The 26,528-nt window shown below is 45.2% G+C and overlaps 1 protein-coding gene across 1 annotated transcript in view; it reads left to right on the top strand.

Moving 5' to 3' along the window:
* Window positions 1–18,532, top strand: part of CHST8 (carbohydrate sulfotransferase 8) — a 248,249-nt gene extending 229,717 nt beyond the window's left edge. The window contains exons 2-3 of the mRNA XM_038754415.1: window positions 12,172–12,209; window positions 16,526–18,532. Of these exons, the coding sequence (XP_038610343.1) occupies window positions 12,172–12,209; window positions 16,526–17,674 (1,187 nt within the window). The 3' untranslated portion in view covers window positions 17,675–18,532. The remainder of the gene's footprint in view (window positions 1–12,171; window positions 12,210–16,525) is intronic.
* The last annotated feature ends 7,996 nt before the right edge of the window (window positions 18,533–26,528 follow it).

The following is a 26,528-nucleotide window of genomic DNA, read 5'->3' as shown; positions in this document are numbered from 1 at the left end:
TTAAAATGTTATGTTTTTTAAAGTCCTTGAAGCTTCCTACAGTTTCTCCTTGGCTTTAATTGTTCAGGATGTGATTTCTACTGGAAATACTGAAACAGTCTTAGCTATGTGACTGCCAATAATTGGACCTAATTTTAGTCTCTGATGTTTCATTCAGGAACTTGAGATCTTCCCACATAAGCTGTGATGTGAAGATAGTGATTTTGCCGAGTCACAACCGCCAGGCCATGCTTGTATTTGGTTATTTTGTTGTTTTGTTCTTGTTTTTTAAATGGCATTTGTTAAGTGCTTACTATGTGTCAGGCACTGTACTAATTGCTGGGGTAGATACAAGATAGTAAGGTTTGACACAATCCCCATCCCTCGTGGGTCTATAGTCTTAATCCCCATTTTACAGATGAGGTAAAGAAGGCACAAAGAAGTAAAGTGACTTACCCAAGGTCACAAAGCAGACAGGTGGCAGAGCTAGGATTAAAACCCAGGTCCTTCTGACTCCTAGATCCATGCTCTTTATTCGCTAGGCCATGCTGCTTCTCTAGAATGAGTTCATCTAGAATGAGAGGCAGTAATTGCATTCCCAGTCATTCTGGGTGTTGGTTTGCCATTTCAGGGCTGGTGTTTTTCTCTTTTCTATTTCATTTACAATTCTTGTGGTCTGCACCTTTTCAAACTTTGTTAATATGAATAAAAAATGGTATTAGCAAAATGTTTGGCAGCTAGAGGAAAAGAGAAAGGCAGGATCTCCACACTTCATTTTCCCTTGGTTTTGTATGGCTTTGTTCAGAACTGTTCAACCTGACAAATGCTGCTTCACTGTGTGGCCTAAGTGAAAGAGCTTGGTCCTGGGAGTCGGAAGAACTGGGTTCTAGTCCCTGCTCTACCATTTGTTTGCTTTGTGACCTTGGGCCAGTCACTTAACTTCTCTGTACGTCATTTCCCTCATCTGCAAAATGGGGATTCAACACCTGTTTTTGTTTTTTTTTAATAGTATATGTTAAACAGTTACTCTATGCCAGGCACTGTTGAAACAAGATAATCAGTTTGGACACAATCCATAACCCTTATGGGGCTCACAGTCTTCATCCCCATTTTACAGATGAAATAACTGAGGCATGGAGTAGTGAAGTGACTTCCCCAAGGTCACACAGCAGCCAAGAGGCAGATCTGGGATTAGAACCCAGCTCCTCTGACTCCCAGGCAAGTGCTCTTCCCATTAAGCACACGGTATACCCTCCTACTTACACTCTGAGCCCCATTTGGGAGCTGGTTACTTATTATGCTTAGAACAGTGCTTGGTACATAGTAAGCACTTAACGAATGCCACAATTTTTTTTTCATGGCTAGGCGAGTAGTACTTTAAGGCTGTATGCATAATTATTTTGTGACCTCAAGAGAGTGTTCCCCATGAGTCTAGATCCCTCATTTAAATAATCCATATAGACTGTATAGGTAGCTTGGATTGTCTCACAAGTTATCCCTCTCCCTGCTTCCGCTAAGCACAAGCCATACGTTGGGTCTAGTTCATAAACTGTATCTTGGGAAAGTGAGACCGGAGAGTGTGGACTAATGATGAGATCGCCCCAAAAAGAGAATGGACACCCAATGAAGTTGCATACATTGTGGTTGGTTATCTGTGTGCGCCAAGCTAAGTCCTCTCCTTAACTGACACCACGCTTTCTATGATTTTAGTTGGAAGAATGAGTTTGATGCTTGGGAAACTGGAGTCAGGGATACTATTAGGTGGCCCAGCCCACTGAGGGAATTGGGATCCAATTAAGCAATGCGATTCAGACTTTCTCACCCATTCTGTTGGCGAACCATCTATTACTCAATCATATTTATTGAGCACCTACTATGGGTAGAGCACTATTCTAAATTCTTGGGAGCATACAAGTCCTCAAGAGCTTACCATCTATCCAAAAGACAGACACAAAATAAGTTACACATGCTAAGAAAAAATGGATTTGTGGATGATTAAGTGCTTAGATAATAGAGTGTGTAAATCAATATGTGCAGAAATGCTCTGGGTGTCTGATCTGGACCAAAAAGCTCCTTTTACGAAACTCACTCGAGTTCTCCCTTCACTTGAACTGAACTCTTTCCAAGGGGATGTTGACGCCAGCTGGCTACTTCCTTTTTAACTTCTGGCCTAGCTTAGTTGATTTTGTTTCCTCCCAGTGACCAAACTTTGCTCTGCTTCCATCCACTGGGTGGGCAGACTTCTAAGGGGAATACAGAATTGCTCACCTATGTGCAAGCCTAAGACTGTCCTGGGTCCCGCCTCTGTCTGAAGATTGAGTCCCTTCCTGGAAAGATCAACTTGGGACAGCTGATAAAACCCGGTGCCAGCTGCCACCAAAACTATTATGCCAAGGAGCAGGAGGTAGCCATGGAACGGTTGCCTAGTGAGAAATGCTTCTTAGGGTAACATGAAGCCAGAGGCAGGAGGAACAGATGAATGAGCGCGCTCAGGGTTACATATGCCAGGGTCACATGATTAGGTGCATGGGCGAGTAACCGTGAATACACCGAGAGCTTCCTCCCATCCCCCCAACCCACAGGTTTTCTTCTTTCATGGCTATGGGAGGACCAGTTTCCAAAACCATATTCTTCAGCCATATCCCACTCTCTAAGAGCCCTAAGCCTTGCATATGGCATTGGAAGTCCCTGCCCCTGCCAGCTGGAAGCTTATGTCCCAAAATGAAGCAAACCAATACAAATTGATTGTAGCCTGTGTTTGGGAGCTGCTATACATCTTGTCCCCATCCCAACCAAAAAAATTTGTTTTGTTTCTCTGACTGGGAGAGACATAGAAGGAAACAGAGGTGGGGACAGTAGTAGCTAACACCATGTATCCTCAGGGTTGCAACAAGGGACCGTGGACACTACTGGAAGTTGTCATAGGGCCCACTCCCTGGTATAAGAAGCAGCATGGCACAGTGGCTAGAGCATGGGCCTGGGAGTCAGAAGGTCATGGGTTCTAATTCAGGCTCTTCCACTTATCTACTGTGTGACCTTGGGCAAGTCACTTCACTTCTCTGGGCCTCAGTTACCTCATCTATAAAATGGGGAGTGAGGCCATGAGCCCCACATGGGACAGGGACTATGTCCAACCCAATTTGCTTGTGTCCACCCTAGCACTTAGTACAGTGTCTGGCACAAAGTGCTTAACAAATACCATTATTATTATTATTGTTTGTGCATATGTGTGTCTGGAGCATTGTACCTTCCCTGTTAGGTTGTAATCTCCTCAAAGATAGGGACTCATTAATTCTCTACTGTTCCTGGATTAATGAACACTGCTGACATGACTTTCCAAAGGCCCCTCCTCCACCTCTATCTATCTTCCAAACTACTGCTGCTAACAATAATAACTGCGTTATTTGTTAAGCACTTACTATGTGCCAAGCACTGTACTAAACACTGGGAGAGATACAAGATAATCAGTTCCGACACAGTCCCTGTTCCATATGGTGTTCACAGCTTAATAGGAGGGATAACAAATTTTAAATCCCGATTTTCCAGAAGAGGAAACTCGGGCCCAGAGAAGTTAAATTACTTGCCTAAGGTCACACAGCTGGCAAGTGGTGGAGCTGGGATTAGAACCCAGACCCTCAGACTCCTAGGCCCAAGTTCTTTCCATGCTGCTTCTCTAAGTATACAGTGTTCTGGGCTCTGGACCTCAATCAATGCTAATGACTGACAGAATAACTGACACCAGGCCCAGCCTGCCTAAAGTGACCCACCAGAGCCAGCCTGCCTTCAGACAGGGATCCACTTTCCCCTGACCCTGGATGGAGGAGGAGGAGGAGTCACTGAGGGGAGAGTCCCAGAGCCCCTCTCTCTTAGTTTGGTCTACCTATGGGGTGATTGACAAAGCAATAGTAATAGTATTTAATAATAATAATAATAATTTTGGTATTTGTTAAGTGCTTACTATGTGCAAAGCACTACTCTAAGCACCAGGGAGGATACAAGGTGATCAGGTTGTCCCATATGGGACTCACAATATTAATCCCCATTTTACAGATGAGGTAACTGAGGCCCAGAGACATGAAGTGACTTGCCCAAAGTCACGGAGCTGAGAAGCAGTGGAGTCAGAATTTGAACCCGTGACCTCTGACTCCAAAGCCAGGGCTCTTTCCACTGAGTCATGCTGTGCTGGGAAAAAATACATGGGTAAGAATTAGACCTGGTCCCTGGCTCTCTAGTGGGGTCACAATCTAAGCATTACAGGGGAGGGATTTGGCGATGGACACATAAGGAAAGAAGGAACAGTAAAAACATAGAAACAGCCTAAAAGACAAGGCTCTGGATCCAGCCAGTCCAGCATTCGTGAGGACTGGACAGCCAGGGGTCTCGCTGTGCTGTCATCCAGCCCTTCCCTGTCTAAATAATGACTAAATCTTCCCGACATTCTACAATACGTGGAGGCCTCACACTGTCACTGCTGAAGCCCCTCGTGGACCCCCAGCTTTAGGCAGATCTGGACCAAGTCCTCAGAATGGCAAGGTGAGAGGTTGGCAGGGGTTACCAGTGAAGTTGGTCATTGGTCTAGTGGAGTGAGAGACGGGTGATGAGAAGCACACTGCTGCAACTTGAATGCCTCGAACATAAATAAACCCTACATCCCAAGACCATTTCTGAAACTATTCACTCATTCAATCAAATTTATTGAGGACTTACTGTGTGCAGTGCACTGAACTAAGTAAGCACTTGGGAGAGGATGTTATAACAATAAACATACACTTTCCCTGCCCACAATGAGAAATGTTCCTAACCTCGCTCTTCCTAGCACCTCTCTTCTAAGTCAGACACTTCAGAAATAAGATTTTCTGTCTCCAGTGACATCCTGGGGGCTGGCCGGGTTCCTGTTATTCCTTGGAATCCCTTTCCTCAGGGAGAACACCTGAGCAGGCCAACTGCATGGTGAGCTGGGGCTGCTGGACCTTCAGGGGATCCTGCTGTGGCAGAGCTAACAGGCTGATGAGGAAGGTGGCCTCTGAGGGCAATTAGAGTGGAGTTAATGAAACACACACATGCCACTTGATTACAGGAAATTTCTGAAGCTCCCAGCTTTCACTGGGCCTCAGAGAGGGAAAAAACTAGAGCCCTGAGAGTTGGCGAGACATGAAGCAGAGGAGTCTTTTGTTTATCGGGGAGAAATAAAAGGGGAAGAGAGAAGGAAGGCAGATGCAAGAGGGATAGTCACAGAAAGCCATCACATGGTTCCTAAGACCAAGCAGGGAGCCAATAATGGCAAGAAGTGAGACAGGGCTGAGGATGGAATGGCTTCTCTGGAATAATAGCCCTGGGTGTCCCTCCCCCTCACTGGGATCCCCTTGGAGAGACTGAAGACACTGCAGTGGTTATGCTCAGCCTGCCATTACGTGGATCCCTTTGAGTCAGCAGGTCCTCTGTCAATATAGTACCAGGTGCCATGCTTCCTTAAGAGCAAGGGGACCCCGTGGAAAGAAAAATGCTTTTAGAAACCTGAAATGAGTTTTTTTTATTTTTACACCAGTCATGAAAATGTGCACCCAGGTTGGGCCTAAAAAGAAATTAGGCAGCAGACCGGATAGAGAGGTAACATAGTCTGTCGGTCATGAGGTACTTTCTGAGAGTTCTCAGTCGTATATCACTGTGTGTAGTTGCCTCAGCTCCTGTCAGGTCCCAGTGAGTCTGGTTGTCCTGAAAATCTGTGTTTGAGGGGAGGGGGAAACTGAGTATTTGCTCAAACTGGAGTTACTGGTGTCCTCTTAGCAGGAGAAGGAAGTGGGAATGGCTAAAGCCTGGTGCGGGAGCGGGGCATTAGATTCCCCTGAAGCCAAGCTGCTTCAATCCTGTGTCTGTGGTTCTCAACAGGCTTTCTCACATGCAGAAGAGCTTAGCTGGAGACAGAGAGCCACAGGCCTCCAGTTATGCTCCTGAAATGATGGATTTACACTGCAAGGAAGCTCTCCGAAGCCGTGTGTCTGAAAAATACTCAGTGTCTTGACATTGGGATGGGTGGTCTTTCCCCCTACATCAAGGTAGTTGGAGTTACACTTATTATTTCTCTAAACTGCTTTCTCTGAAGCTTCTTCAGGAAAGTAGCATGACCTAGCAGAAAGAGCACGGGCCTGGAAGCAAAAGAATGGGGTTCTAATCCTGGCTTTGCTACTCGTCTCCTGGGTGACCTTGGGCAAGGAACTTAACTGCTCTGGGCCTCGGTTTTCTGATCCGTAAAATGAGGATTCACTACCTGTTCTCCCTTCCACTTAGTCTGTGAGTCTCATGTGGGGACAGGAACTGTGTCCGACTTGAGTATCTTGTATCTATCCCAGTGCTTAGTGCAGTTCTTGGCACATAGGTGCTTAAATGTACAGTTATCATTATTATTATTCAGGTAGGGCAGATGACACTGAAGAATTCACCTTTGCGAAGACCAGGACTGCCAGCTGTTTGGAGCTGTATGCGGTAGTAGTAGTAACAGCAGGAGGATTTATTGAGCACCTGCACTGTACTAAGCATTTGTCTCTAGTTTCTGCTAATTGGCGGCAACTACATGGAAATGTCAGCAACTGTGTGTGGCCCTTCTCACACAACCACCAACCTTTTTGGTCTTTGAGTACAAGCACACCCCTGAGGCTCTCCATGTTATAGTGGGGTGAGAGCTAGGATCAGAGACTCAACAAGATTAAGCCACTGCTTAGAGATCAGACAAGGAAAGTGATATCTTGTCTGCTGTGTGACCTTGGGCAACTCAGTTCACTTCTCTGTGCCTCAGTTACCTCATCTGTAAAATGGGGATTAAGAACCGTGAGTCCCATGTGGGACAACCTGATTACCTTGTGTCTACCCCAGTGCTTAAAACAGTGTTTGGCACATAGTAAGCACTTAATACCATCATCATCATTAGTAGTAGTAGTATATCTGGACCCAGATCAGGCTGGGAGGTGGGAGTATAGTCTTTGCCTTATCCCATTTTCCTTGCCTTCCCAGTGACTGATGGTTAGGTAAGCAGGGAAGTTCCCCTGCTGATCCAAACCAGATGTTTTGCCCCATGTGAGACAGAGACTGTGTCCAACCTGATTATCTTGAATCTACCCCAGTACCTAGTATAGTCCTTGACCACAGTAAGTGCTTTACAAATATTACTATCATCATCTTTCCAAAAGCAAAAAACATATAGAATATTTAACCACCACCCTGGTAGTGAACTGGCTAGCAGAGGTTGGGTTGGTGGCCAGGGGTCAACAGCGATAGCTGCAGTCGCAAGCTTTCTGGGCTAGGGACAGGCGAGGCCAGCCACCGAAGACGACATTGGGCATGCAGCCCAAGGTAAAAATAATAATGACAATGGTAGTATTCGTTGAGCTTACTGTGTGCCAAGCACTGTACTAAGCACTGGGGTAGGCCCAAGATAATCAAGTTAGACACAGTCCCTGCCCTACATGGGGTTCACAGATCTAAATAGGAGGAAGATCAGGTATTGAATTCCCATTTTACAGATGAGGAAATCGAGGCACAAAGAAGATAAGGGACTTGCCCAAGATTAAACAGCAGATAAATGGTAGAGTTGAAAGTAGAAATGAGGTCCTATCACTCTCAGACCTGGGCTCTTTCCACTACGACATGCTGCTCCTGGGATAGAGTAGAATGGAAGAGGTGGGGCTGTGGGGTCTGAGACAGTAAGCAGCAGGTGCTGGGAATACCTGTTCTGGGACTTTTTCCTTAAATCACAGCCGAGCTCCAGCTGGTTCTGGCTTTACTTTTCCAGGAATATCCCCATTCCAAAATCTCAAGAGCCTTGGGTAGATTCTGTCATTGGTCAAGTACATCATCATGACATCTGGGGATTGGGGTTGTGGGATAGGGAGACGAAGGACAATTCTCCACAAGTAGGAATTAAGGCCCAGAGAGGTTAAGTAATTTGCCCAAGACCACCCAGCAATCCAGGGTTGGAGCTCAAACTAAATCCAGGAGTTTAATCCAGAAGGGGTTGCTCCTTCCACAGTCTATTCTGGGTAGATGGGTGCACCCTCCAGTTTGCCAGAACACTGGAGAAAACTGCATTTGTTTTTATGGTATATCTTCAGTTTTTACTATGTGCCAGGCACGGTACTAAGCGTTAGTACTGTGCGCTGGGGTAGATATAAGATAATCATGGAGGACATAGTCCATTTTTTCAAAGGGGGCTCACAATCTAAGAAGGAGAGAATAAGATTTAATCCCCATTTTACGATGAAGAAACCAAGACACAGAGAAGTTAAGTGACTTGCCCAAGGTCACAGAGCAGACAAGTGATGGAGCCAGCTGTCTGTCAGGCTCGTGCTCTTCCCACTAGACAATACTGCTTCCCAGTTTATGGCAATACCTCCAGTGACAGGGTTCCTTACACAGGAATTAGGAAATAAAGATTTGATAAATGGGATGTGTGTTCTGAAATGAAACTGGAAAGGCCTAGGAAATACAGACTTTCCCTAATTCAATTCCAGAAAAACAAGACACCTTTCTGGGTGACTTTCCCCTGGCCCCTCCAATTCCTTGCCTTCATTTTGCTGAAAAAGCTCAAGATCTCTTTACTTGTTGTAATTTGAATTGTGATAAGCCTGAAGTGGTCTTTTTTTTCCCAAGTAATGAAGTTGGATGATTTTGATGTCTCCTTTTTACAGGGGAAAGAAAGTAGGTTACCCAATCCCTCTCTGCCTGACTCTGGTTGGCATAAGTAGTTTGTGCTAGAATAAATATTTAAATATGCAAATTCCTATCTATATATGTTGACAGTCCTGACAGCCATAGTAAATCTCCATATCTGTGACACAGAAGAGGAAAAATGATTTAATATAGCCAACTGTGATAACCCAAAAAATAATAATAATGAAGCCTAAAGCTGTAGAAGTAAATGGAGCAATAAAATCAGAGCCTCAGCCCAGTGTGTCTGTAATTATGCTGTTGCACCAGGAAATTGCAAAATTCATGTTTGTAACTGTACACAAGCAACCCGAAGTCTGAATATTAACCAAGTTAAAATTACCTGATCACTGACATGATTTTGACTGTTTGTATTTCGGGTTCAGACGTGTGAATGGTTGGAGGTTTTCATTATTGTGAATACCTATCCCAGGGTGTCAGACCCTGTTAAAAGGGTTTCCAGGTAAGATTTTGGACTTTGAGAGAAAGGACTTTTCAAGCAAAACCTCATTGCAAAGTACCTGACTGTCCCGACTATCCATTCTTCTACTTACTATGGAATCAGCCAGATGCTTCTAGCTAGACAGTCTGTGTGAAGGAGGTGAGATCACTTTCCAGTCACCCGAACACCATTTAGTAAATGGTTGTAGGCCTGGACTGAAACTTGGAAATAATCCCTATTTGCCCTTGGTGACCACGTAGGAAAGAATGGGCATTTCAGTCATTTCATCACAGGGCTTGGCTGGCTGGTAAGACACAGGTGATGTTGGTATATTTGGGTAGCTTATTTACAAGACTGCTCTAAGGCTGTTCAAGGGCTTTGAAAAGTTTCTGGCTCTTCCCAAGATGCTTTCATTACTCTGAAGAATGATTTAGATGTTTCTAGTCTGCAAGCTCTTTGCGGGCAGGGATCTGTATTCCAACTCTCCTGTGCTCTCCAAGCACTTGGCACAATACTCTGTACCCAGTAAGTGCTCAATATGTACCACTGATGATTGATTGATTGATGTGATGAGGGAAATAGTATTTGGGTCCTTGCCTATTCAGGACCTGGCAAAGCAAAGTATCGTGAAGACTCTTGAGGGTTGCCCCCTGCCTCCACCAATATTCAAGTGCTAACAAGAAGAAGCATGGCCCAGTAGATAGAGCACGGGCCTGAGAGTCAGAAGGACCTGGGTTCTAATTATGGTTCCACCTCTTGTCAGCTGGGTGACCTTAGGCCAGTCACTTCACTTCTCTTCTGTGTGCCTCAGATTCGTTGTCTATAAAATGGGGATTAAGACTGTGAGTTCCATGTGGGATGGTGACTGTGTCCAACCTGATTTGCTTGTATCTCCTCCAGCAATTAGTTCAGTGCCTGGCTCACAGGACGTGCTTAACAAATACCACAATTTTATTATTATAGCTTAACCAGTAAATTGCACTGAACAAGCCTTGTTTTTGTTATTTGCCCAAGTGTGAGCATTTGTGTGAGAGAGAAAGATGAATGCCACATTTGGTACTTTTCAAATGACAGTTCCTAAGGATAGCATCCTATGAAGTTCCAGGCACAGTCCCACAGACCCAAAGTGTTTCATGAACAAACACTGGTTCCTTGGTCTGGTTCCTCCCAGAATGTTTCTGCTTCGGGTGAGGCTTGGTGCTGCCCCTCTGTCTATGGGTGAGCGCTAGGAGGGAGGCTATCGGCTCAAACTAGTGATCTTTGCTGCAGCTGCCCACCTAAGCAAGGAACTGTGTTTTACACAGGGAAGGGGATTTATTCAAGGGGTGAAGTGCCTCCTGTTGTGAACCCCGAACCACAGGCTTCCTGGTCCGAGCATCAAGATGTGCACCCTTGATATCCTCATAAGGAATGTGTTTCAATGAATCAAAACCAGTCCCTAGTCTCATCCCTTGGAACCAGTCACAATTCCCAGTATTCCCAATTGTGACCATGGAAAACTACCAGCTCCAACCTTGGTGAAGCCCCCCTTTAAGATGGCATTACTTTGGACCCCAACATGTACAGGTCTGGGAGCCAATCTACCCAGAGAGTTGCACTCTATCAGCTCTATCACTCTATCTGCAGTACTCTAGACTGTAAATTCACTGTGGGCAGGGACTGTATCTGTTTATCCTTATATTACACTCCCCCAAGTCCTTAGTACAGTGCTCTGCTCACAGTAAACACTCAATGAATACGACTGACTGACTGACTCAGGATGCCAGCAGTGAGCACATCAGGAATTCGACCAGGGGTTTTGATAGGTCTCCCACTGGACAGATAGAGCTAACAGCATCCTAGAATCTGATTTCATAGGAACAGTCTTTTGTGATCAATCAATCAATCAATGATATTTATTGAGCACATACTGTGTACTGAGCACTGTGCTAAGTACATGGGAGAGTACAATAAATCAGAAACACATTCCCTCCCTGCCCACAAGTAACTTACAACATAGAAGGGGAGCTTGCAGCCTAGAGGATAGGGCTTTGGAATCCCAAGGTCCAGTTGGAGGCTTCCAATTGGTTGAGTTCTTCCCATTGACTCAGCTGACTGTGAATTCTTGTCCCATCCCCAGTGAATCGGAAGTGGCTAAGCCTGATTCCCTTACTAAGGATGGAGAGAAATTTGGAATAATATGGTATTTGTTAAGCACTTACTATGTGCCAGACACTGTACTAAGCTCTGGGGTGGATTCAAGCAAATTGAATTGGACACAGTCCTGTCCCACATGTCCCACTCTCAATCCCCATTTTACAGATGAAGGAACTGAGGCCCAAAGAAGTGAAGTGACTTGCCCAAGGTCACACAGAAGACAAGTGGCAGAGCCGGAGAAACCGTGACCTTCTGATTCCCAGGCCCTTGCTCTATCCACTATGCAAGCTGAATCCCTTTTACTATTGAACCATTAAGAGGTTAGATTAACCCACCAGAAAAGAGGACTACTAAATCGTTAGTGTATTCCAAATATGCACTTCTTTTATCACTTCACTAGTAATAATAAGAATAATTATTATAATAATGATTGTGATATTTAAGTGCTTACTATGTGCCTAGAGCTCTACTAAATGTTGGAGTTTGGACACAGTCCCCATCTTAAGTGGGACTCACAGTCTAAGTAGGAGAGAAAACAAGAATTGACTCCCCGTTTCACAGATGAGGAAACTGAGGCACAGAGAAGTGAAGTGACTTGACCATGGCCACACAGCTGGTGAGTAGCAGAGCTGGAATTAGCTCTGGCTCCTGGGCCCATACTTTGTATCCTATTTGAAAGAAAAGCAGACAATTAATATAATCATAAAGTCTCATTAGTGATAAACACCACTGTTCAATGTCACATCATCACAAGGCTCAGACATGAGTTGCTTCAAGGTTGGACTAATTCCACCTCACATGAAAAGAATATATCCTTGAGATTTCTTTTTTTAACCTGGAGAGAGTGTTTTTATTACCACTGATTTTTCTGGGTGTTGTTGCTTGATAATAACGTTCTTTCCTCTTTTCCTTTCTAGGAATAAGGTATAACGTTAGACCACAACAACTCAAAAAAGTAAGTTCTGCAAACAGTGTCCTGGAAAGGGATGAAATGGAGTTTTGTGCCTGTGTCCTGGGGGGAGTTGGAAAACACAGCAGGGAAAAGGAAGAAAGGGGAGATAGTCTAACGAAGGAATTAGATTATCAACCAGATTCAACCTTTCCTCTAGAGTGCAAGAAATTTAGATCTAAATGTTCTCATCCATGAATTCCTTGTTCCCTGAGAGATTGCTGCTTTGGGCCCAGCTAATAGACATAGTAAATCTAAAGGGGGGAAAAAAATCATGTTTGCATTTTGCTTCAGATAGTGGCAATAATAAGGAGCAGTGATTAAGCTAGTTCAAGAAGAGCTGACAGAATAAACCTGATATGATTGCTCCATCTAGCGGCTTTGGGTCTATTCCACAGCAGGGACTGTGACTCACATTATTTCTTATTGCCCTGAGCACGAGGGGAGTCTGCTGATCTTATGTGGGCATATTATGCACAGGGCCTTCTTCGGTCAACCGAGGGTTCTCTCATTTGTACAGCTTTGTCTTGCGTTTTTCCATTTGACCTTCTGAGTGTAGGAAAGGAAAATATTACTCACAGAGAACAGCAGTTCTTGGTTTTGTCGTCAGACTAAATGCTAACCACTGACAGGCGCCTAAACTGGTTGGGCTATTGGGAAACCTGTACCTTTCCCTGGAAACATCTGCAGATGTCTTGAATGATTTGTGGCACGACACGTACTTCTGCCTATGTTTTCCTCTGGGAGCAATAAGAGGGGAGGCACACAACCTCTCTTCTATCTCTCAGGAGTTCTCTGAGAATGAAGGCGGGTAGAGTGTCTATTCTTTTCGTCAGATGGGAGCCACCTGTCCTAAATGTCTGATAAGCCTCAGTCCATTCCCATAGATTTTGGGACTGAGAACCAGCATGAAGGAATTGATTGTATTGCTAATTGATTTGCCCAACACCATGTACACTTTCTCATCCCTGCCCGTAGTGATGCCGCTGAGACAGGGAATGCCACACAGCGAGTAGTTGTCAGGGGTGTAGCACACGATGAAGGGCATGCAAAGTTTGTTTTCTAACATATTATTATTGTTATTATGGAATTTGTCAAGTGCTTTCTATGTGTCCAGCACTGTTCTAAGCACAGGTTAATCAGTTCGGACACAGTCCCTGTCCCACATGGGGTTCACAGACTAAGGGGGAGGAAGAATAGGCACCCTATAGACTGTAAGCTCCTTGTGGGCAGAGAATCACATCTACCAGTCCTGTTGTGCAGTAGTTTCTCAATCGCTTTGTACCATGCTCTTCAAGTGTAAGCACTCGGTAAATACTCCTGACTGATTTAATCCCCACTTTATATACAAAATTACCTTAAAATCCCACCTTCTACAGGAAGCCTCCCTCAAATAACAATACCCCACTTGCCTCAGATCAATCCCCACATCTTCCAATCTTTGACTCTCATGTATGTATGTATATTTTCATTTATATATTATTTATACATGTGGCTGAAACTCTATTTTGTTCAGCTGTGTCCTCCAGGTGTGTTTGAGCTGCTTTCTGCTTTATACTAGTTCTTACTCTATCTTTCACTTAACTGAAAATACTGTTTTTTCCTGTGCCCACATTATATTGTAAGCTTCTTGAGAGCAGGAAATGTATGTCTTGCAAGTGCTGTACTCTCCCAAGAGCTTAGGAGTACCTAACACTTTAGCACTTAACAAATAACATTATTATAATTATTGTGTTCCAGGCACTGTACTAAGCACTGGGGTGGGTACAAGGAAATCAGGGTGGACACATGCGTCTACCAACTCTGTTGTACTGTACTCTCCCAAGCACTTAGTACAGTGCTCTGCACACAGTAAGTGCTCAATGAATATGATTGTTTTGATGTCTGTCTTCCCCCTTCTAGACTGTAAGCCCAGTGTGGCCAGGGATTTTCTTTCTTTATTGCTGAATTGTACTTTTCAAGCACTTAGTTCAGTGTTTTGCACACAGTATGTGGTCAGCAAATACAATTTAATGAACAGGTAATCGATAAATTGATTGAGAAACCTTCACCACCGAAGATATAGCTCAGCAGGCATTCCTCTGTTTCTAGATGCTTCACTCCCACCACAACCCGATTTGCCTGGCATATAATAAGCACTTAATATACCACCATGATGAAGTGTAGGTCGGGCTTGGAGGGATCCACTCTGAACAATACTGTACATCAAAAAACATTTTCATGGATTCATCTCTTTTTCCAGGGTTCCAGGGGCTTGTTGAAAATGGAGAGTGTCATCCTAACCCTGCCTCTGGGTTTCTAGATTTAGGTGTATGTGGCTGGTGTTTGCCAACTGGGTTGTACTGTACTCTCCCAAACACTTAGTACGGTGTTTTGTACACAGTAAACGTTCAATAAATACTATTGATGTATGGATGAACTAGATATAAGAAGGAGGCCAGCTCTTTTCCAAACTGAGAGGGTTCATGAGGCCCCTTTTCCTGCTTGCTGCTTCTGTGGGCTCTGTCTCCTGAGAGAAAGACCCTGGACTTACTTTATTGTCATTCTTCACTTTCTCCCTCACTTTTGCATATGTCAAAACTGTGCTTAACAAACTCTGGCTAAAGAACCTCACTATCTCTTAAAGTTAGGGTCTCTTGGGCTTCTCATTACAGGAAGATCTTAATGGGAAAGCTCATTGCCAAGATCCTTTGGAGCCTAGCCTTGGGAATTCAATTTCCAGGAAATGTACAGTAGTATGAAGGGAGAGTGCACTAGAAAGGGCTGTGAAGAACTATGTTTTTCCCAACAAGAAGGTATTTGCCAGAGGTATTACTTTGGAGAAGGAGCATAGAAGCAGACATTTCTCATTAAGGAGGAAAGTTGTTGGTAGAAATGAGCTACAAATGTCTGGAATTTGGGTTACAACATAGAAAGGTTCCTCTTTATCCTTTAAGTAAATGCTCTCCCAGTATGCAAGGATCCCCTAACTGGTGCAAGGGGTAAAGCATGCCCAGACAGGATCCCCCATTCATTGAATGCTCTGACTCGCAGCCCTGCTGGGTGGGAAATCTAAACGCTGTTGAGTTGGAACTTAATATCCTCAAAGGACCAACTTTATAAGTGAAGGATTGGTTCCCGAACCCAGGTTGGATACTGTTTTTTCCCCAAATTTACCCAGAATGTTGTACTCAATTTAGGAAAAGTAATGCAGCTACATACACTTGATGTATTTGAGTCAGAGTGATTCCACAACAGAATAGCCTGCTGGAGCTAGTGCCATAAAAAAAGACTAGTGTTGTAAAGTTGCAACTAATGTGTGGTAAAGCTGAAACTGATTATCAAAATAGAAATAAAAGTGTGATTCATCATAACTCAAAGCATCTGAATTTTGAGGAAGACCTGTACTTCTTTTGGTCCAGGGGAGTGGGGGGTCTGCACCAATCTTTTTGGGCCCAAGACCTCTCTCTCTGCCTCCATTAAAAGGGTGTAATGGATTCTGCCTTGTTCCAAGAGACCGTTAAACCAAACGAGTCTGGTGGGTTTTAAGAATGTTTGTGATTTGGGAGAACAGCATTAGGTTGGGCTGCTCACCTTGTCGGAAGGTGAAAAGGGAAAAGATGTTATTGAGTCTTGGTACCGGGAGCGAAACTAAATAAGAGCCGGCAGAGATGAGGTGTCAGTAAAACCAGAATGGCCAAAACAGCCATTTTGGAAGGTTTGCTGAGGGCTGCAGTGACAGGACGCTGCAGTGTCACCCTGATCCAGCCCTTTCTATGGAGGTGGAACACCCTCCCTCACTCTCAGTAGCTTCTCACTTGCCACAAACACCCCCTCTCCCCCTGGATCCAGCATGCCTACTCACTATTTTGGTTAAAGGAATGTTTCACTTTCATACCTGTTTGAAGCAGTGTGTTCTGGTGGGGAAGACACTAGCCTGGGAGCCCAGAGACTTGGGTTTAAAGCCAGATCCACCACTTGCCTCCTGTGTGACCTTGAGAAAATCTCTTTACGTCTCTGTGTCTCAGTTCCTTCATCTGTGAAGTAGGGATTAAATAGCTGTTTTCCCTGCCACAGACTGTGAGCTCCGTGTGGGACAGGGACTGTGGCTAATCTGATTGTGTCTTTCCCAGCACTTAGCGCAGTGTTTGCATCCAATAAGCACTTAATGAATACTATCATTATTATTATTATTGCTGCTTATTTATTGTAGGAAGTAGGTTATGCTCTGTAAATGTCATTCTGTAGTTTAGCCGAAAACAATCCGAATGTAACTGCCATGTATAATTCCAGCTGCCAATGGCAAATCCTGGCTCTTATTCATTTTTCTTGTTTCCTCTCAGGACTGTATCTCGAGCAGTGACCAGAATGAGAAAAACACGGACCTGCGGGCAGCTGAGTCACCAAAGGGTGACCCTCAGGATCCCCCCAGCCAACCTCAGAATTTCCCCATCAAAGTTCAGAGCCTGGAGAGAAAGTCCAGTGGGGGCAGGCTCCAGGGGACAGGCGGTGAGAGAAAGGGGCCAGATATGAGCCCAGGCCACCTGCACAAGCACCGGAGGAGGTTTTTCCTCAAAAAGAACCCTGTCCTGATCTCCCTGAACAGCTCCACCGACACCCTGGCCCAGCTCCGATCTGGGATGGGGGACAACCGCTGGGAGGGCCTCTACCGGGTGCAGAGTGAGCGGAAGAAGATAATGCGAGAGACCTGCTCCAAATACAAAAGCAACACCCGCCGAACCATCACCCCCTACCACGTATCCCGGATCTTCGTGGAAGACAAATACCAGATTCTGTACTGTGAAGTGCCCAAGGCCGGATGCTCCAACTGGAAGCGTGTCCTCATGGTGTTGAACGGTCTGGCTGCCTCCACCAAAGATATCCAGCATGACACAGTCCACTACGGAAACTTCCTCAAGAGGCTGGACAGCTTTGACCGAAAAGGCATATATCGCCGACTGAACACTTACACCAAGATGCTGTTTATCCGGGAACCTTTCGAGAAGTTGGTCTCCGCTTTCCGCGATAAATTTGAGCATCCGAACAATTACTACCACCCCGTCTTTGGTAGAGCTATCATTTCCCGGTACCGGGTCAATGCCACCCGAGAGGCTTTAAGGACGGGCTCTGGGGTGAAGTTTAAGGAATTCATCCAGTACCTCCTGGATGTGCACAAACCAGTGGGGATGGATATACACTGGGATCACATCAACAGGCTCTGCAGCCCTTGCCTTATTGACTATGACTTTGTGGGGAAGTTTGAGAGCATGGAGGATGATGCCAATTTCTTCCTCCGCCTAATTGGCGCGCCCCAGAACTTGACTTTCCCCCAATTCAAAGACAGGCACTCTGACGAGGAGAGGACCACCACGAAAATCACCCAGCAATACTTTGCACAGCTGTCCCCGTCCCAGAGACAACGTACTTATGATTTTTATTATATGGATTATTTGATGTTCAACTATACCAAGCCTTTTGATGATCTTTACTGAGGAGTGGGGGAAGAAGGTGACCCAGTCTTAGGTCAGGCTGGTCTCATGGTCAGGCACCAGTCTGTTTGTGGTGGGCCAGTCAGAGGGACGTTTTGTGGTCCCGTCGCCTCCAAGCTCGTGGGCCTGCGTTCCAGGCAAAGCACCGATCTCTCTAGGAAATGCTTACAATCACATGTGGATCCCTTCACCGGTGGGGATATCCAGGTTCCACTCTGGAAGGGAGCAGCCCTTTAGCTGGGCATCTCCCAGGCCCAACTCTGGCGGGGGCAGTAGGGCAGGGCCTTCGGATTGGGGATTGTGCCCTTGGAGGGCCCAAGGATTGGGTCTTCCATTTGGATGTGGAAGAATCGAGAGAAAGTGGTGGAAATAATGGGTGGGGGGGGCACCCAGGGATGGGGAGAGGAGACCAGTCTGCTCTTCCATGGGCATCTTGGCACCTTCCCTTCCATGGGCCCCTCCTGACCCCCTGCAGAGTTGGGGACCAACAAATTGGAAATGGGAGAACTAGAGCAGCCCAGAGTCCGGGAGACACACATGCCAAGTGAGATAGAATGGTCGCAGTAGTGTGCCAAAGCGATCCCTGGAGCTGTGGGGCTGTCCAAGAGCACACTAGTGGCTGCCACCTGGAAAGGTTTGGGGACTCTAAAGAAAAGTCGCATTTCTTCCATTGGAGAGTTGCTATGACAATCCCTACTTGCAAGGTTTTCTATAGGTGCTGTACATGGGACACACAAGATACATTTCCTTTTAAATCAAGCACTTAGTACAGTGCACTGCACACAGTAAGCACTCAATACCACAGATTAATTGACTGATTGATTGACCAGACTCCCAAATAAAGCACACGGTTTTCCTAAATCATGATTTGTCTGAATTTTGTGTTATTCTGGTAGGGGAGGCGGCTGACATTTGCCCTGACTTCCATGATACTCCATTGCTTGGCAGAGAGTTTATGCTTTCTCTTTCTGAGCAACCTAGCACTCTTCAGGCATTTAAGAAGCAGAAATATGGAGAGGGAAACTGATTTCCATCTCCTTTCTTCGGGGGGAGGGAGGAGGGGGTGTGTGAGTGTGTGTGTGTGTGTGTGTGTGTGTGTGTGTGTGTGTGTGTGTGTGTGCGCAAAATAGGATCAAGAAAAGATGTCAGGTTTGGAGTATGATGTTCAAATACATAATGGTGAAAGCAAGTACAAGGATACTTAGCGATTCTGCTGATTCCATTTTAAACCATCGGCTGTAACTCATAGCGGCCGGCTCCAGCCTCTCTTTTCCCGATTTCCCTTACGGCACATTCATCTGCAAAAGGATAAAATGCAAGAGAACATTTCCATCTTTATGCATACTATTAAGAGCCATTAAGAATCCTTTAAACCTGTACATTAGCATAAATCTTGGACTTAATCTATTGACTCACCCAGAGCCTTTGACTGTTTTCTCAAAAGTTGATGGCTTAAGGAAATGGGCCTGTATTTAAATAGAGGGTCCAGCCGAGGCAAGGGGTTTGCTTTCTGTGAGAGTCAGCTGGCCAGCTGAGGGTGGGAAGTCGTAGACCCTCAGTTTCCTCTGAAACCTGCCATATTTGTGGGGGACTCAGCTAAGATGAGATGGAAAGGTTGAACCCCAGCTCACAGCAAGGAGAGTGCCCCCCACCCCAAGACAGGACTGGTGCTCACAGCTGGTTCTGTGGGTTGGGGGGAAGGGGAGAAGAGTGGGGGAACCACTTGTGTAACTTTCATTAAAGTGACATCCGTGATGTCAGACCAATTGAGCACCAATGCACATGCTCCCTCTGCCCCCCCCCAATTAAGCCAATGATACAATGGAATAATAATAATGATAATTTCTTATTAAGCACTTACTATGTGCAAAGCACTGTTCTAAGCACTGGGGAGGTTACAAGGTGATCAGGTTGTCCCACAGGGGGCTCACAGTCTTAATCCCCATTTTACAGATGAGGTAACTGAGGCCCAGAGAAGTTAAGTGACTTGCCCAAAGTCACACAGCTGACAATTGGCAGAGTCAGGATTTGAACCCGTGACCTCTGACTCCAAAGCCCATGCTCTTTCCACTGAGCCACGCTGCTTCTTTAATGGGAGCAGGAGAGGAAGACCTCTGTTGGCCACACGTAAAATGCTACCTTCCTTCTTGGACAAGGATAGGGGCATGGAGAAACTTAAATGAGGGCAACTCACTGACCTCTGTTTCCCTTCAGCAAGTCATGTGTCAGGGAGGTGTTGAAGCTCACAGCTTGGCTGGCCACTCACTGACCCTCAGGGTAGTCCTACCTTAGTTTCCCTTGCCAGGGGCTTTATGGCTGCAGCTTTTTTTTAAAAAAAAATGGTATTTGTTAAGTGCTTATTATGTGTCAGGTACTGTTTTATGCACTGGTGTAAACACAAGATAATCGGGTTGAACACAGACCATGTTCCACGTGAGGCTCATAGTCTTAATCCCCATTTTACAGATGAGGTAACTGAGGCACAGAGAAGTTAAATGACTTTCCTGAGGTCACAAAGCAGACAAGTAGCAGAGCATGGATTAAAAGCCAGGTCCTTCTGACTCCCAGGCCCGTGCTTCGTCTACTAGGACAAGCAGCTTCTAATTATAGCAAATTTTCTACCACACCAATTGTGCGTGACTGTGCTTTTTATACCAGGCCCATATTGCTAATTTATCCAGATAATTCAGGCCCCCACAAAAGACTTTGCTTAATGAGCCAGATATTCTAAACCCAAATAGTCTTTTTGTTACATAGCCACCTAGATTATTAGGGATAAAAGAGAAGGTTATGGCTGAATTATCTGGATAATTTCTGTGTGGAACCAGGCAGAGAATAGTAGACCCAAAGCCACCTTCAAGCCTCCTGCCTGTCAGGGGGAAAATAAGACAGATGAAGAGCTATTGTCACATCCTTTTGTTCTCCTGCTTCCAAATTCTCCCTTTCCCACAAAACCTGAGAGGAAAAACGTTATTTTGGAGCACAAAAGCCCCATGAGAGACAGTGTCTTTTTCTAATTCCCACCTATGTATTCCTTCACAGCACTTAGTACAGTGTTCTACATTCAGTAAGTGTTTAATAAATACTATTCCTACTACTACTACAAAAAGAAATTTGACTGGTTTCCAAATGCCTGAAATCTGAAAAAGCAGAGGTGTGTTCAAAGGGATTTGAGTGAATGTTTCACAGTTGGATAGGGGGAGAGAGAGAAAGAGAGAGAGTTTTATGAAGATGCTGCCTCTGCTGCCTTCCTTCCCTAGCGAGATATTACAAGCATAAATTCCTGCACTTCACATAAGGACCTAAATTATGCTGGATATAAACAAATTTCATTTGGGTACCAGCATTTCTATAATACCTTTCCTGACTTAAAATGCCCGCTTTGGGAGTTTCAGTAAATGGGGTGATTAGAACAGCCTTAACTATTATAGCCCAGGAACAGAAAGAAACCATGTATATTACAAATAATAGATCTTTAGAAAAACATCCATGTTCTCTTTTGGTCTCTCTTCCTTTCTGCTCTGTGGCTGTCTTGTGGTGATGCCTCCCACAGGCTGGGATGGAGAGAAGGGCATCTCAGAACAAAAGAGAAGGGGGCATTATTCTTGTTGTTGTCCAGCCATCCTTCAGGTGCAAATCCAATGACCGAATCCCAAAGTCAGTGGCCAGTTCTTAGGTTCATCCTTCTCCCACCTCCAAGTCCTGATTTCCCTCCCTCTTCTTTCCAACCCACCACAAAGAGTGTTAAGTACCAACTTCAAGAGAAGCAGAGTGGCTTAATGGATAGAGCAGTGGCCTGGGAGTCAGAAGGACCTTGGTTCTAATCTCAGCTCAGTTACTTGTCTGCTGTGTGACCATGGGCAAGTCACTTCCTTCTCTGGGCCTCAGTTCCCTTATCTATAAAATGGGGATTAAGAGTGTAAGCCCCACGTGGTACAGGGACTGTGTCCAAACTGATTAACTTGTATCTACCCTAGAACTCAGAACAGTGCTTGGCATAGAGTAAGTGCTTAACAAGTACCATAATTATTATTATTATTATTATTAAAGAGCTCATGAGAGATGTTGAGTCTGAGATCTTGGAAGATCCCAAGTGATTTCAATAGTCTTACAAATAAGGAAAAATAATTTACCGGTGCTCAGCGCTTTCGAACAGTGCTCAGCGCTTTGAACAGTGCTTGGCACATAGTAAACGCTTAACAAACACCATCATTATTATTTACCAGCATCCTCCTTGTTCCCCATGATATTTAAGGAGTTAAATCAAGTAATCCCTTTTTATCACCTGTGCAGCATACCTTATTATTACCCTAAACAAGGAGATGGGTGACCATTGGCCCAGCTCAGACCTGATGCTAATTGGATGATAGCTGGATCAGGTGAGTTTAAGAGTCTCAGAACTGATTTCTGAGTGGTAATGAAGTGCTTTCTCCCTCATCACCACTCACTAACCTTCTCCCTGTACTTTGATCTCATCTATCCCATCCCCAGCCCCTTGTCCATATGCAGCCTCTGGCCTGGAATTCTCTCCTCCTTCATATCCAACAGTCCACCACTCTCCCCACCTTTAAAACCCTCCTAGAATCACATCTCCTCCAAGAGGCCTTCCCCAACTAATTCCTCATTTCCTCTATCTGCCCTCTGCTATGGACTAGGCGGTGTAACTCTTAAGTACTTAGATACTCACCCCAGCTCCACAGTACTTATGCACATAAAATTATACTCTTACCAAATTTCCCCTACCTGAAATTGATTTTAACATCTGTGCTCTATCCACTAGGCAATATTGCTCCTCATACTGCTTGGCACATAGTAAGAGCTTAAAAATGCCACAGTTATCATTTTGATGATTACTATTATCAAGTGGACAAAGTGTGCAGTGATTCCCAAGAGGCAGACTTAGAGGCCAGAGGCTAGAGGAAGCTCCAGCCCAGGAGCTAACTGGGACAGGAGAAGCAATGTGGTCAAGTGATAGAGCACGGACTTGGGAGTCAGAAGGACCTGAGTTCTAATCCCGGTTCCTCCACTTGTCTGCTGAGTGACCTCGGACAAGTCCCTTCACTTCTCTGCCTCTGTTACCTCATCTGTAAAAGGGGGATGAAGACTGTGAGTACCATGTGGGACAGGGATTGTGTACAGCTTGATTATCTTAGGATCTACACCAGTGCTTAGGCACATAATAAATGTTTAACAAAGACAATTAAAAAAAAACCTGGTCAGATAGCAATCATGGTGTTTGTTATAAGCACTTACTATGTACCAAGCACTATTCTAAGCACTGGATCTTGGGCTTGCCAGCAGGGGGTTTCACTTTAGGACCCTTCAAGTTAATAATAATGATAATAATTATAGTAATTGTTAAGAGGTTACTATGTGCCAAGCACTGTTCTAAGTGCTGGGGTGGATACGAGTTAATCAGGTTGGACTCAGTTCCTGTCCCGTATGGAGCTCACACTCTTAATCTCCATTTTCCAGATGAGGTAACTGAGGCCAGAAAAGTGAAGCGACTTGCTTAAGGTCACACAACAGACATGTGGCCGAGCCGGGAATAGAACCCAGGTCCTTCTGACTTCCAGGCCCGTGCTCTAGCCACTAAGCCATGCTGCTTCTCACTAAGCCTCACTGCTTCTCATTTCAAGGGGCAGGGCCACTCCATGGAAGAGCTTTTTGAGCAAGGTGGCATCTTAGGCTAGACTGGACAACCCGAAAAAGCTACTGGGGCCTCCATGGAGTTCATGACCAAGGTGGTCCAGAGCACATATCCCACTACACCCCCACAACCAGTCAGGCCCTGGGAACAGCAGGGGACCCAATTCTGACAGACTTTGCTCTCTGCCGAAGCAGCAGGGCAGCTGGCTTTGCCTTTGTTTCCATCTCTCATTATCCGCCTCACTGCATGAGTTAGCACTCTAGAGTATTTAAACCCTACATATGGAGAAAGCCTTCCCCAACAAGGGGAGGGTGAGCATTTCAGCAACAAAACTCATTCTTTGGGGTCTTGCTGAGAAGTGTCAAATATCTACTCGTCTCAAAAATGCCTTCTCCCAAGTTATTCTTTTCAGTTCTGTTCAGCCTCCCTGAATACTGGCTCAGCCCAAACCGTTTCTGGCTCAGGCCCCCAGCTATCTGCAAGGCGAGCTTCTCCAATGAGTTGTTGATGCTGCCCCTGATCTAGGATCATTTCTGAAGCCTTGGGAAGATGGCATTTTCTCTTAACGAAATCAGGGATCAGGACCGTGTTTATCTCCTTAAAATGTTCGAGCCTGGACCCAGGAAGTTCTTCAATTATATGACAAGAGGCTTCTCTGATTCATTTCTTTCTATGCATGACTTTCAAGTCTGCCTGGGAAACACAAAGGCAAATCTGGCTGCTGTCCACCAATCAATCAATTCATCGTATTTATTGTGTGTTTACTATGTGCAGAGAACTATACTAAGCATTTGGGAGAGTTCTGTACAGCAGAATTAGCAGACACATTCTCTGCCCATAATGAGCTTACAGTCTAGAGTGGGAGACAGACATTAATATGTCCTTCAGACTCTTTGGTGTTTGCTCTGCAACAATGCCTGCCTTTGTCTGAAGGAATTAATCAGCCCTGTCCATTGGCTTGAAGAACTATAGCAGCCTTATATTCTGTCTTTGTTGATTTTTTTAATGGTATTTGTAGTAAGCACTCACTTTGTGTCAGGCACTGTACTAGGGCACAGTATAAGATACTCAGGTTAGGCTCAGTTCCTGTCCCACATGGGGCTCACAGTCTTAATCTACATTTTACAGAATGAGGTAACTGAGGCACAGTTGAGTGACTTGTCCAAGGTCACACAGTAGACAAGTGGTGGAGCTAGAATTAGAACTCAGGTCCTCTGACTCCCAGGCCTGTGAACTGTCCACTAGACCACACTGCTTCTTGTTGGACCAGGGGACTGATTGGTAGGAGAACTGGTGTTGTCTACTAGATAGATTTCTAAACCAGGCAGCAGGAATGTTGTATTCTCTGCCAAGCTCCATCTCTAACTGGCTGTGTGTCCTGGGCCTCCATTCCTTAGAATAAAAAGAAGAAGCATGGCCTAGTGGTTAGAGTACAGGCTTGGGAGTCAGAAGAATCTGGGATCTAATCCCAGCTCCACCATTCTTCTGCTGTGTAACCTTAGGCAAATCACTTTCCTTCTCTGAGAAGGTGAAAGAGAAGCAGCGTGGCTCAGTGGAAAGAGTGCGGGCTTGGGAGCCAGAGGTCATGGGTTCTAATCCCAGCTCTGCCACTTGTCACCTGTGTGACTTTGGGTAAGTTACTTAACTTCTCTGGGCCTCAGTTACCTCATCTATAAAATGGGGATTGAGACTGTGAGCACCACATGGTACAACCTGATCACCTTGTATTCCCCCCAGTGCTTAGAACAGTGCTCCCCCTTCTAGACTGTGAGCCCACTGTTGGGTAGGGACCATCTCTATATGTTGCCAACTTGTACTTCCCAAGCGCTTAGTACAATGCTCTGCACACAGTAAGCGCTCAATAAATATGATTGATTGATTTGCACATAGTAAGCACTTAACCAATGCCATCATTATTATTATTATTATTCTCTGTGCCTCAGTTACCTAATCTGTAAAATGGAGACTAAGACTGGGAGCACCATGTGTAAAAGGAACTGTATCCAATCCAGTTTGCTTGTACCACCTCATTGCTTAGTACAATGCTTGGCACATAGTGAGCGCTTAACAAATACTACTATTATTATTATTATCATAAAAACGAGGCAGCGATACCTGCTTTCTCCTTGAAAGTGAGATTGTAAACTCACTGTGGGCAGGGAATATGTTCATTGTTAAACTGTACTCTTCCAAGTTCTTAGTACAGTGCTCTGTACACACTAAGTGCTCGATAATGAATGAATGAGAATGAGAGAATGACAGGAAGACTCTGAGCTCAAAAAACGCCATGAGGTGTAAAGTCTTTCACTCAGCTGTTAGCCCTGGCTCTGTCTCAAAAGGCCTTGCCTACTTTCCTGATGCCTAGTTCAATTCCCACCATGCCCTGCCTGCTCTGCATTGCAGGATGGGATGTCTGCACATCTGCTGTGGAGGTGTGTGGGCAGCTCATCCTGCAAGTGCATCCCGGGCGTTGACCCTGGCAGACATCTTGCGGCATGAGCCACTACACCACTGAACATAGATGAGAACAAGGGAAGTGTAGCGGGCAATCCAGTCATAAATCTGTCTGTCTCTCCCATAAGATTAACAGCTTAAAGTCATGGACCATATGTCTCACTAACTGTTGTTCTCTTCCAGGCACTTAGCACAATACCTAGTGCTCCGTCAGTGCTCAATAAATGCCACTGGTCAAAACCCAGTGCAGAGTGGACCACCCCACACTGGGTGTCTAATTGTCAGCAGAATTGGCTGAGAGGAGGGGTGAGGTGATATATCGGTTACGCGACTGATGTCTGTGGCAATTTGAACAAGCACTGATCCTCTGGGGAGAAAAGGCGTCTTCCTGCTGTCATTTTATGCTCTTCACTTTCTGGTGATACACACATAGACCAGCTGTACTGATAGCTTGGGATGCTTTTGTCGGGTTATTTTGTTCATTAATTCATATTATGGCACAGGGATGTTGGGAGCCAGTGCTTGCCTGCCACATTATATTGAGGAATGGCTTGAAGACTTCCAGAGTTGTCCTCATCTCCACAGCTCAAGTTCTCTTCCTGCCTAGCAGCCCATGGCAGCAGTAGCACTGAGGCATGGGGAGGGCAGATCCTGGATGTGAACTTCTCCCACCCCCATGAGGAAGAGGGTTGTGTCTCAGACCCATCAGGAGGCACCATCTTTTTTTTTTTAGTTGCTTTTATGGTATTTGTT

Source organism: Tachyglossus aculeatus, chromosome 11 (genome assembly GCF_015852505.1).
Source record: "Tachyglossus aculeatus isolate mTacAcu1 chromosome 11, mTacAcu1.pri, whole genome shotgun sequence".
Taxonomy (NCBI): Eukaryota; Metazoa; Chordata; class Mammalia; order Monotremata; family Tachyglossidae; genus Tachyglossus; species Tachyglossus aculeatus.
Note: the sequence above shows the minus strand (reverse complement) of the source record. Positions and strands in the feature narration are given on the sequence as shown.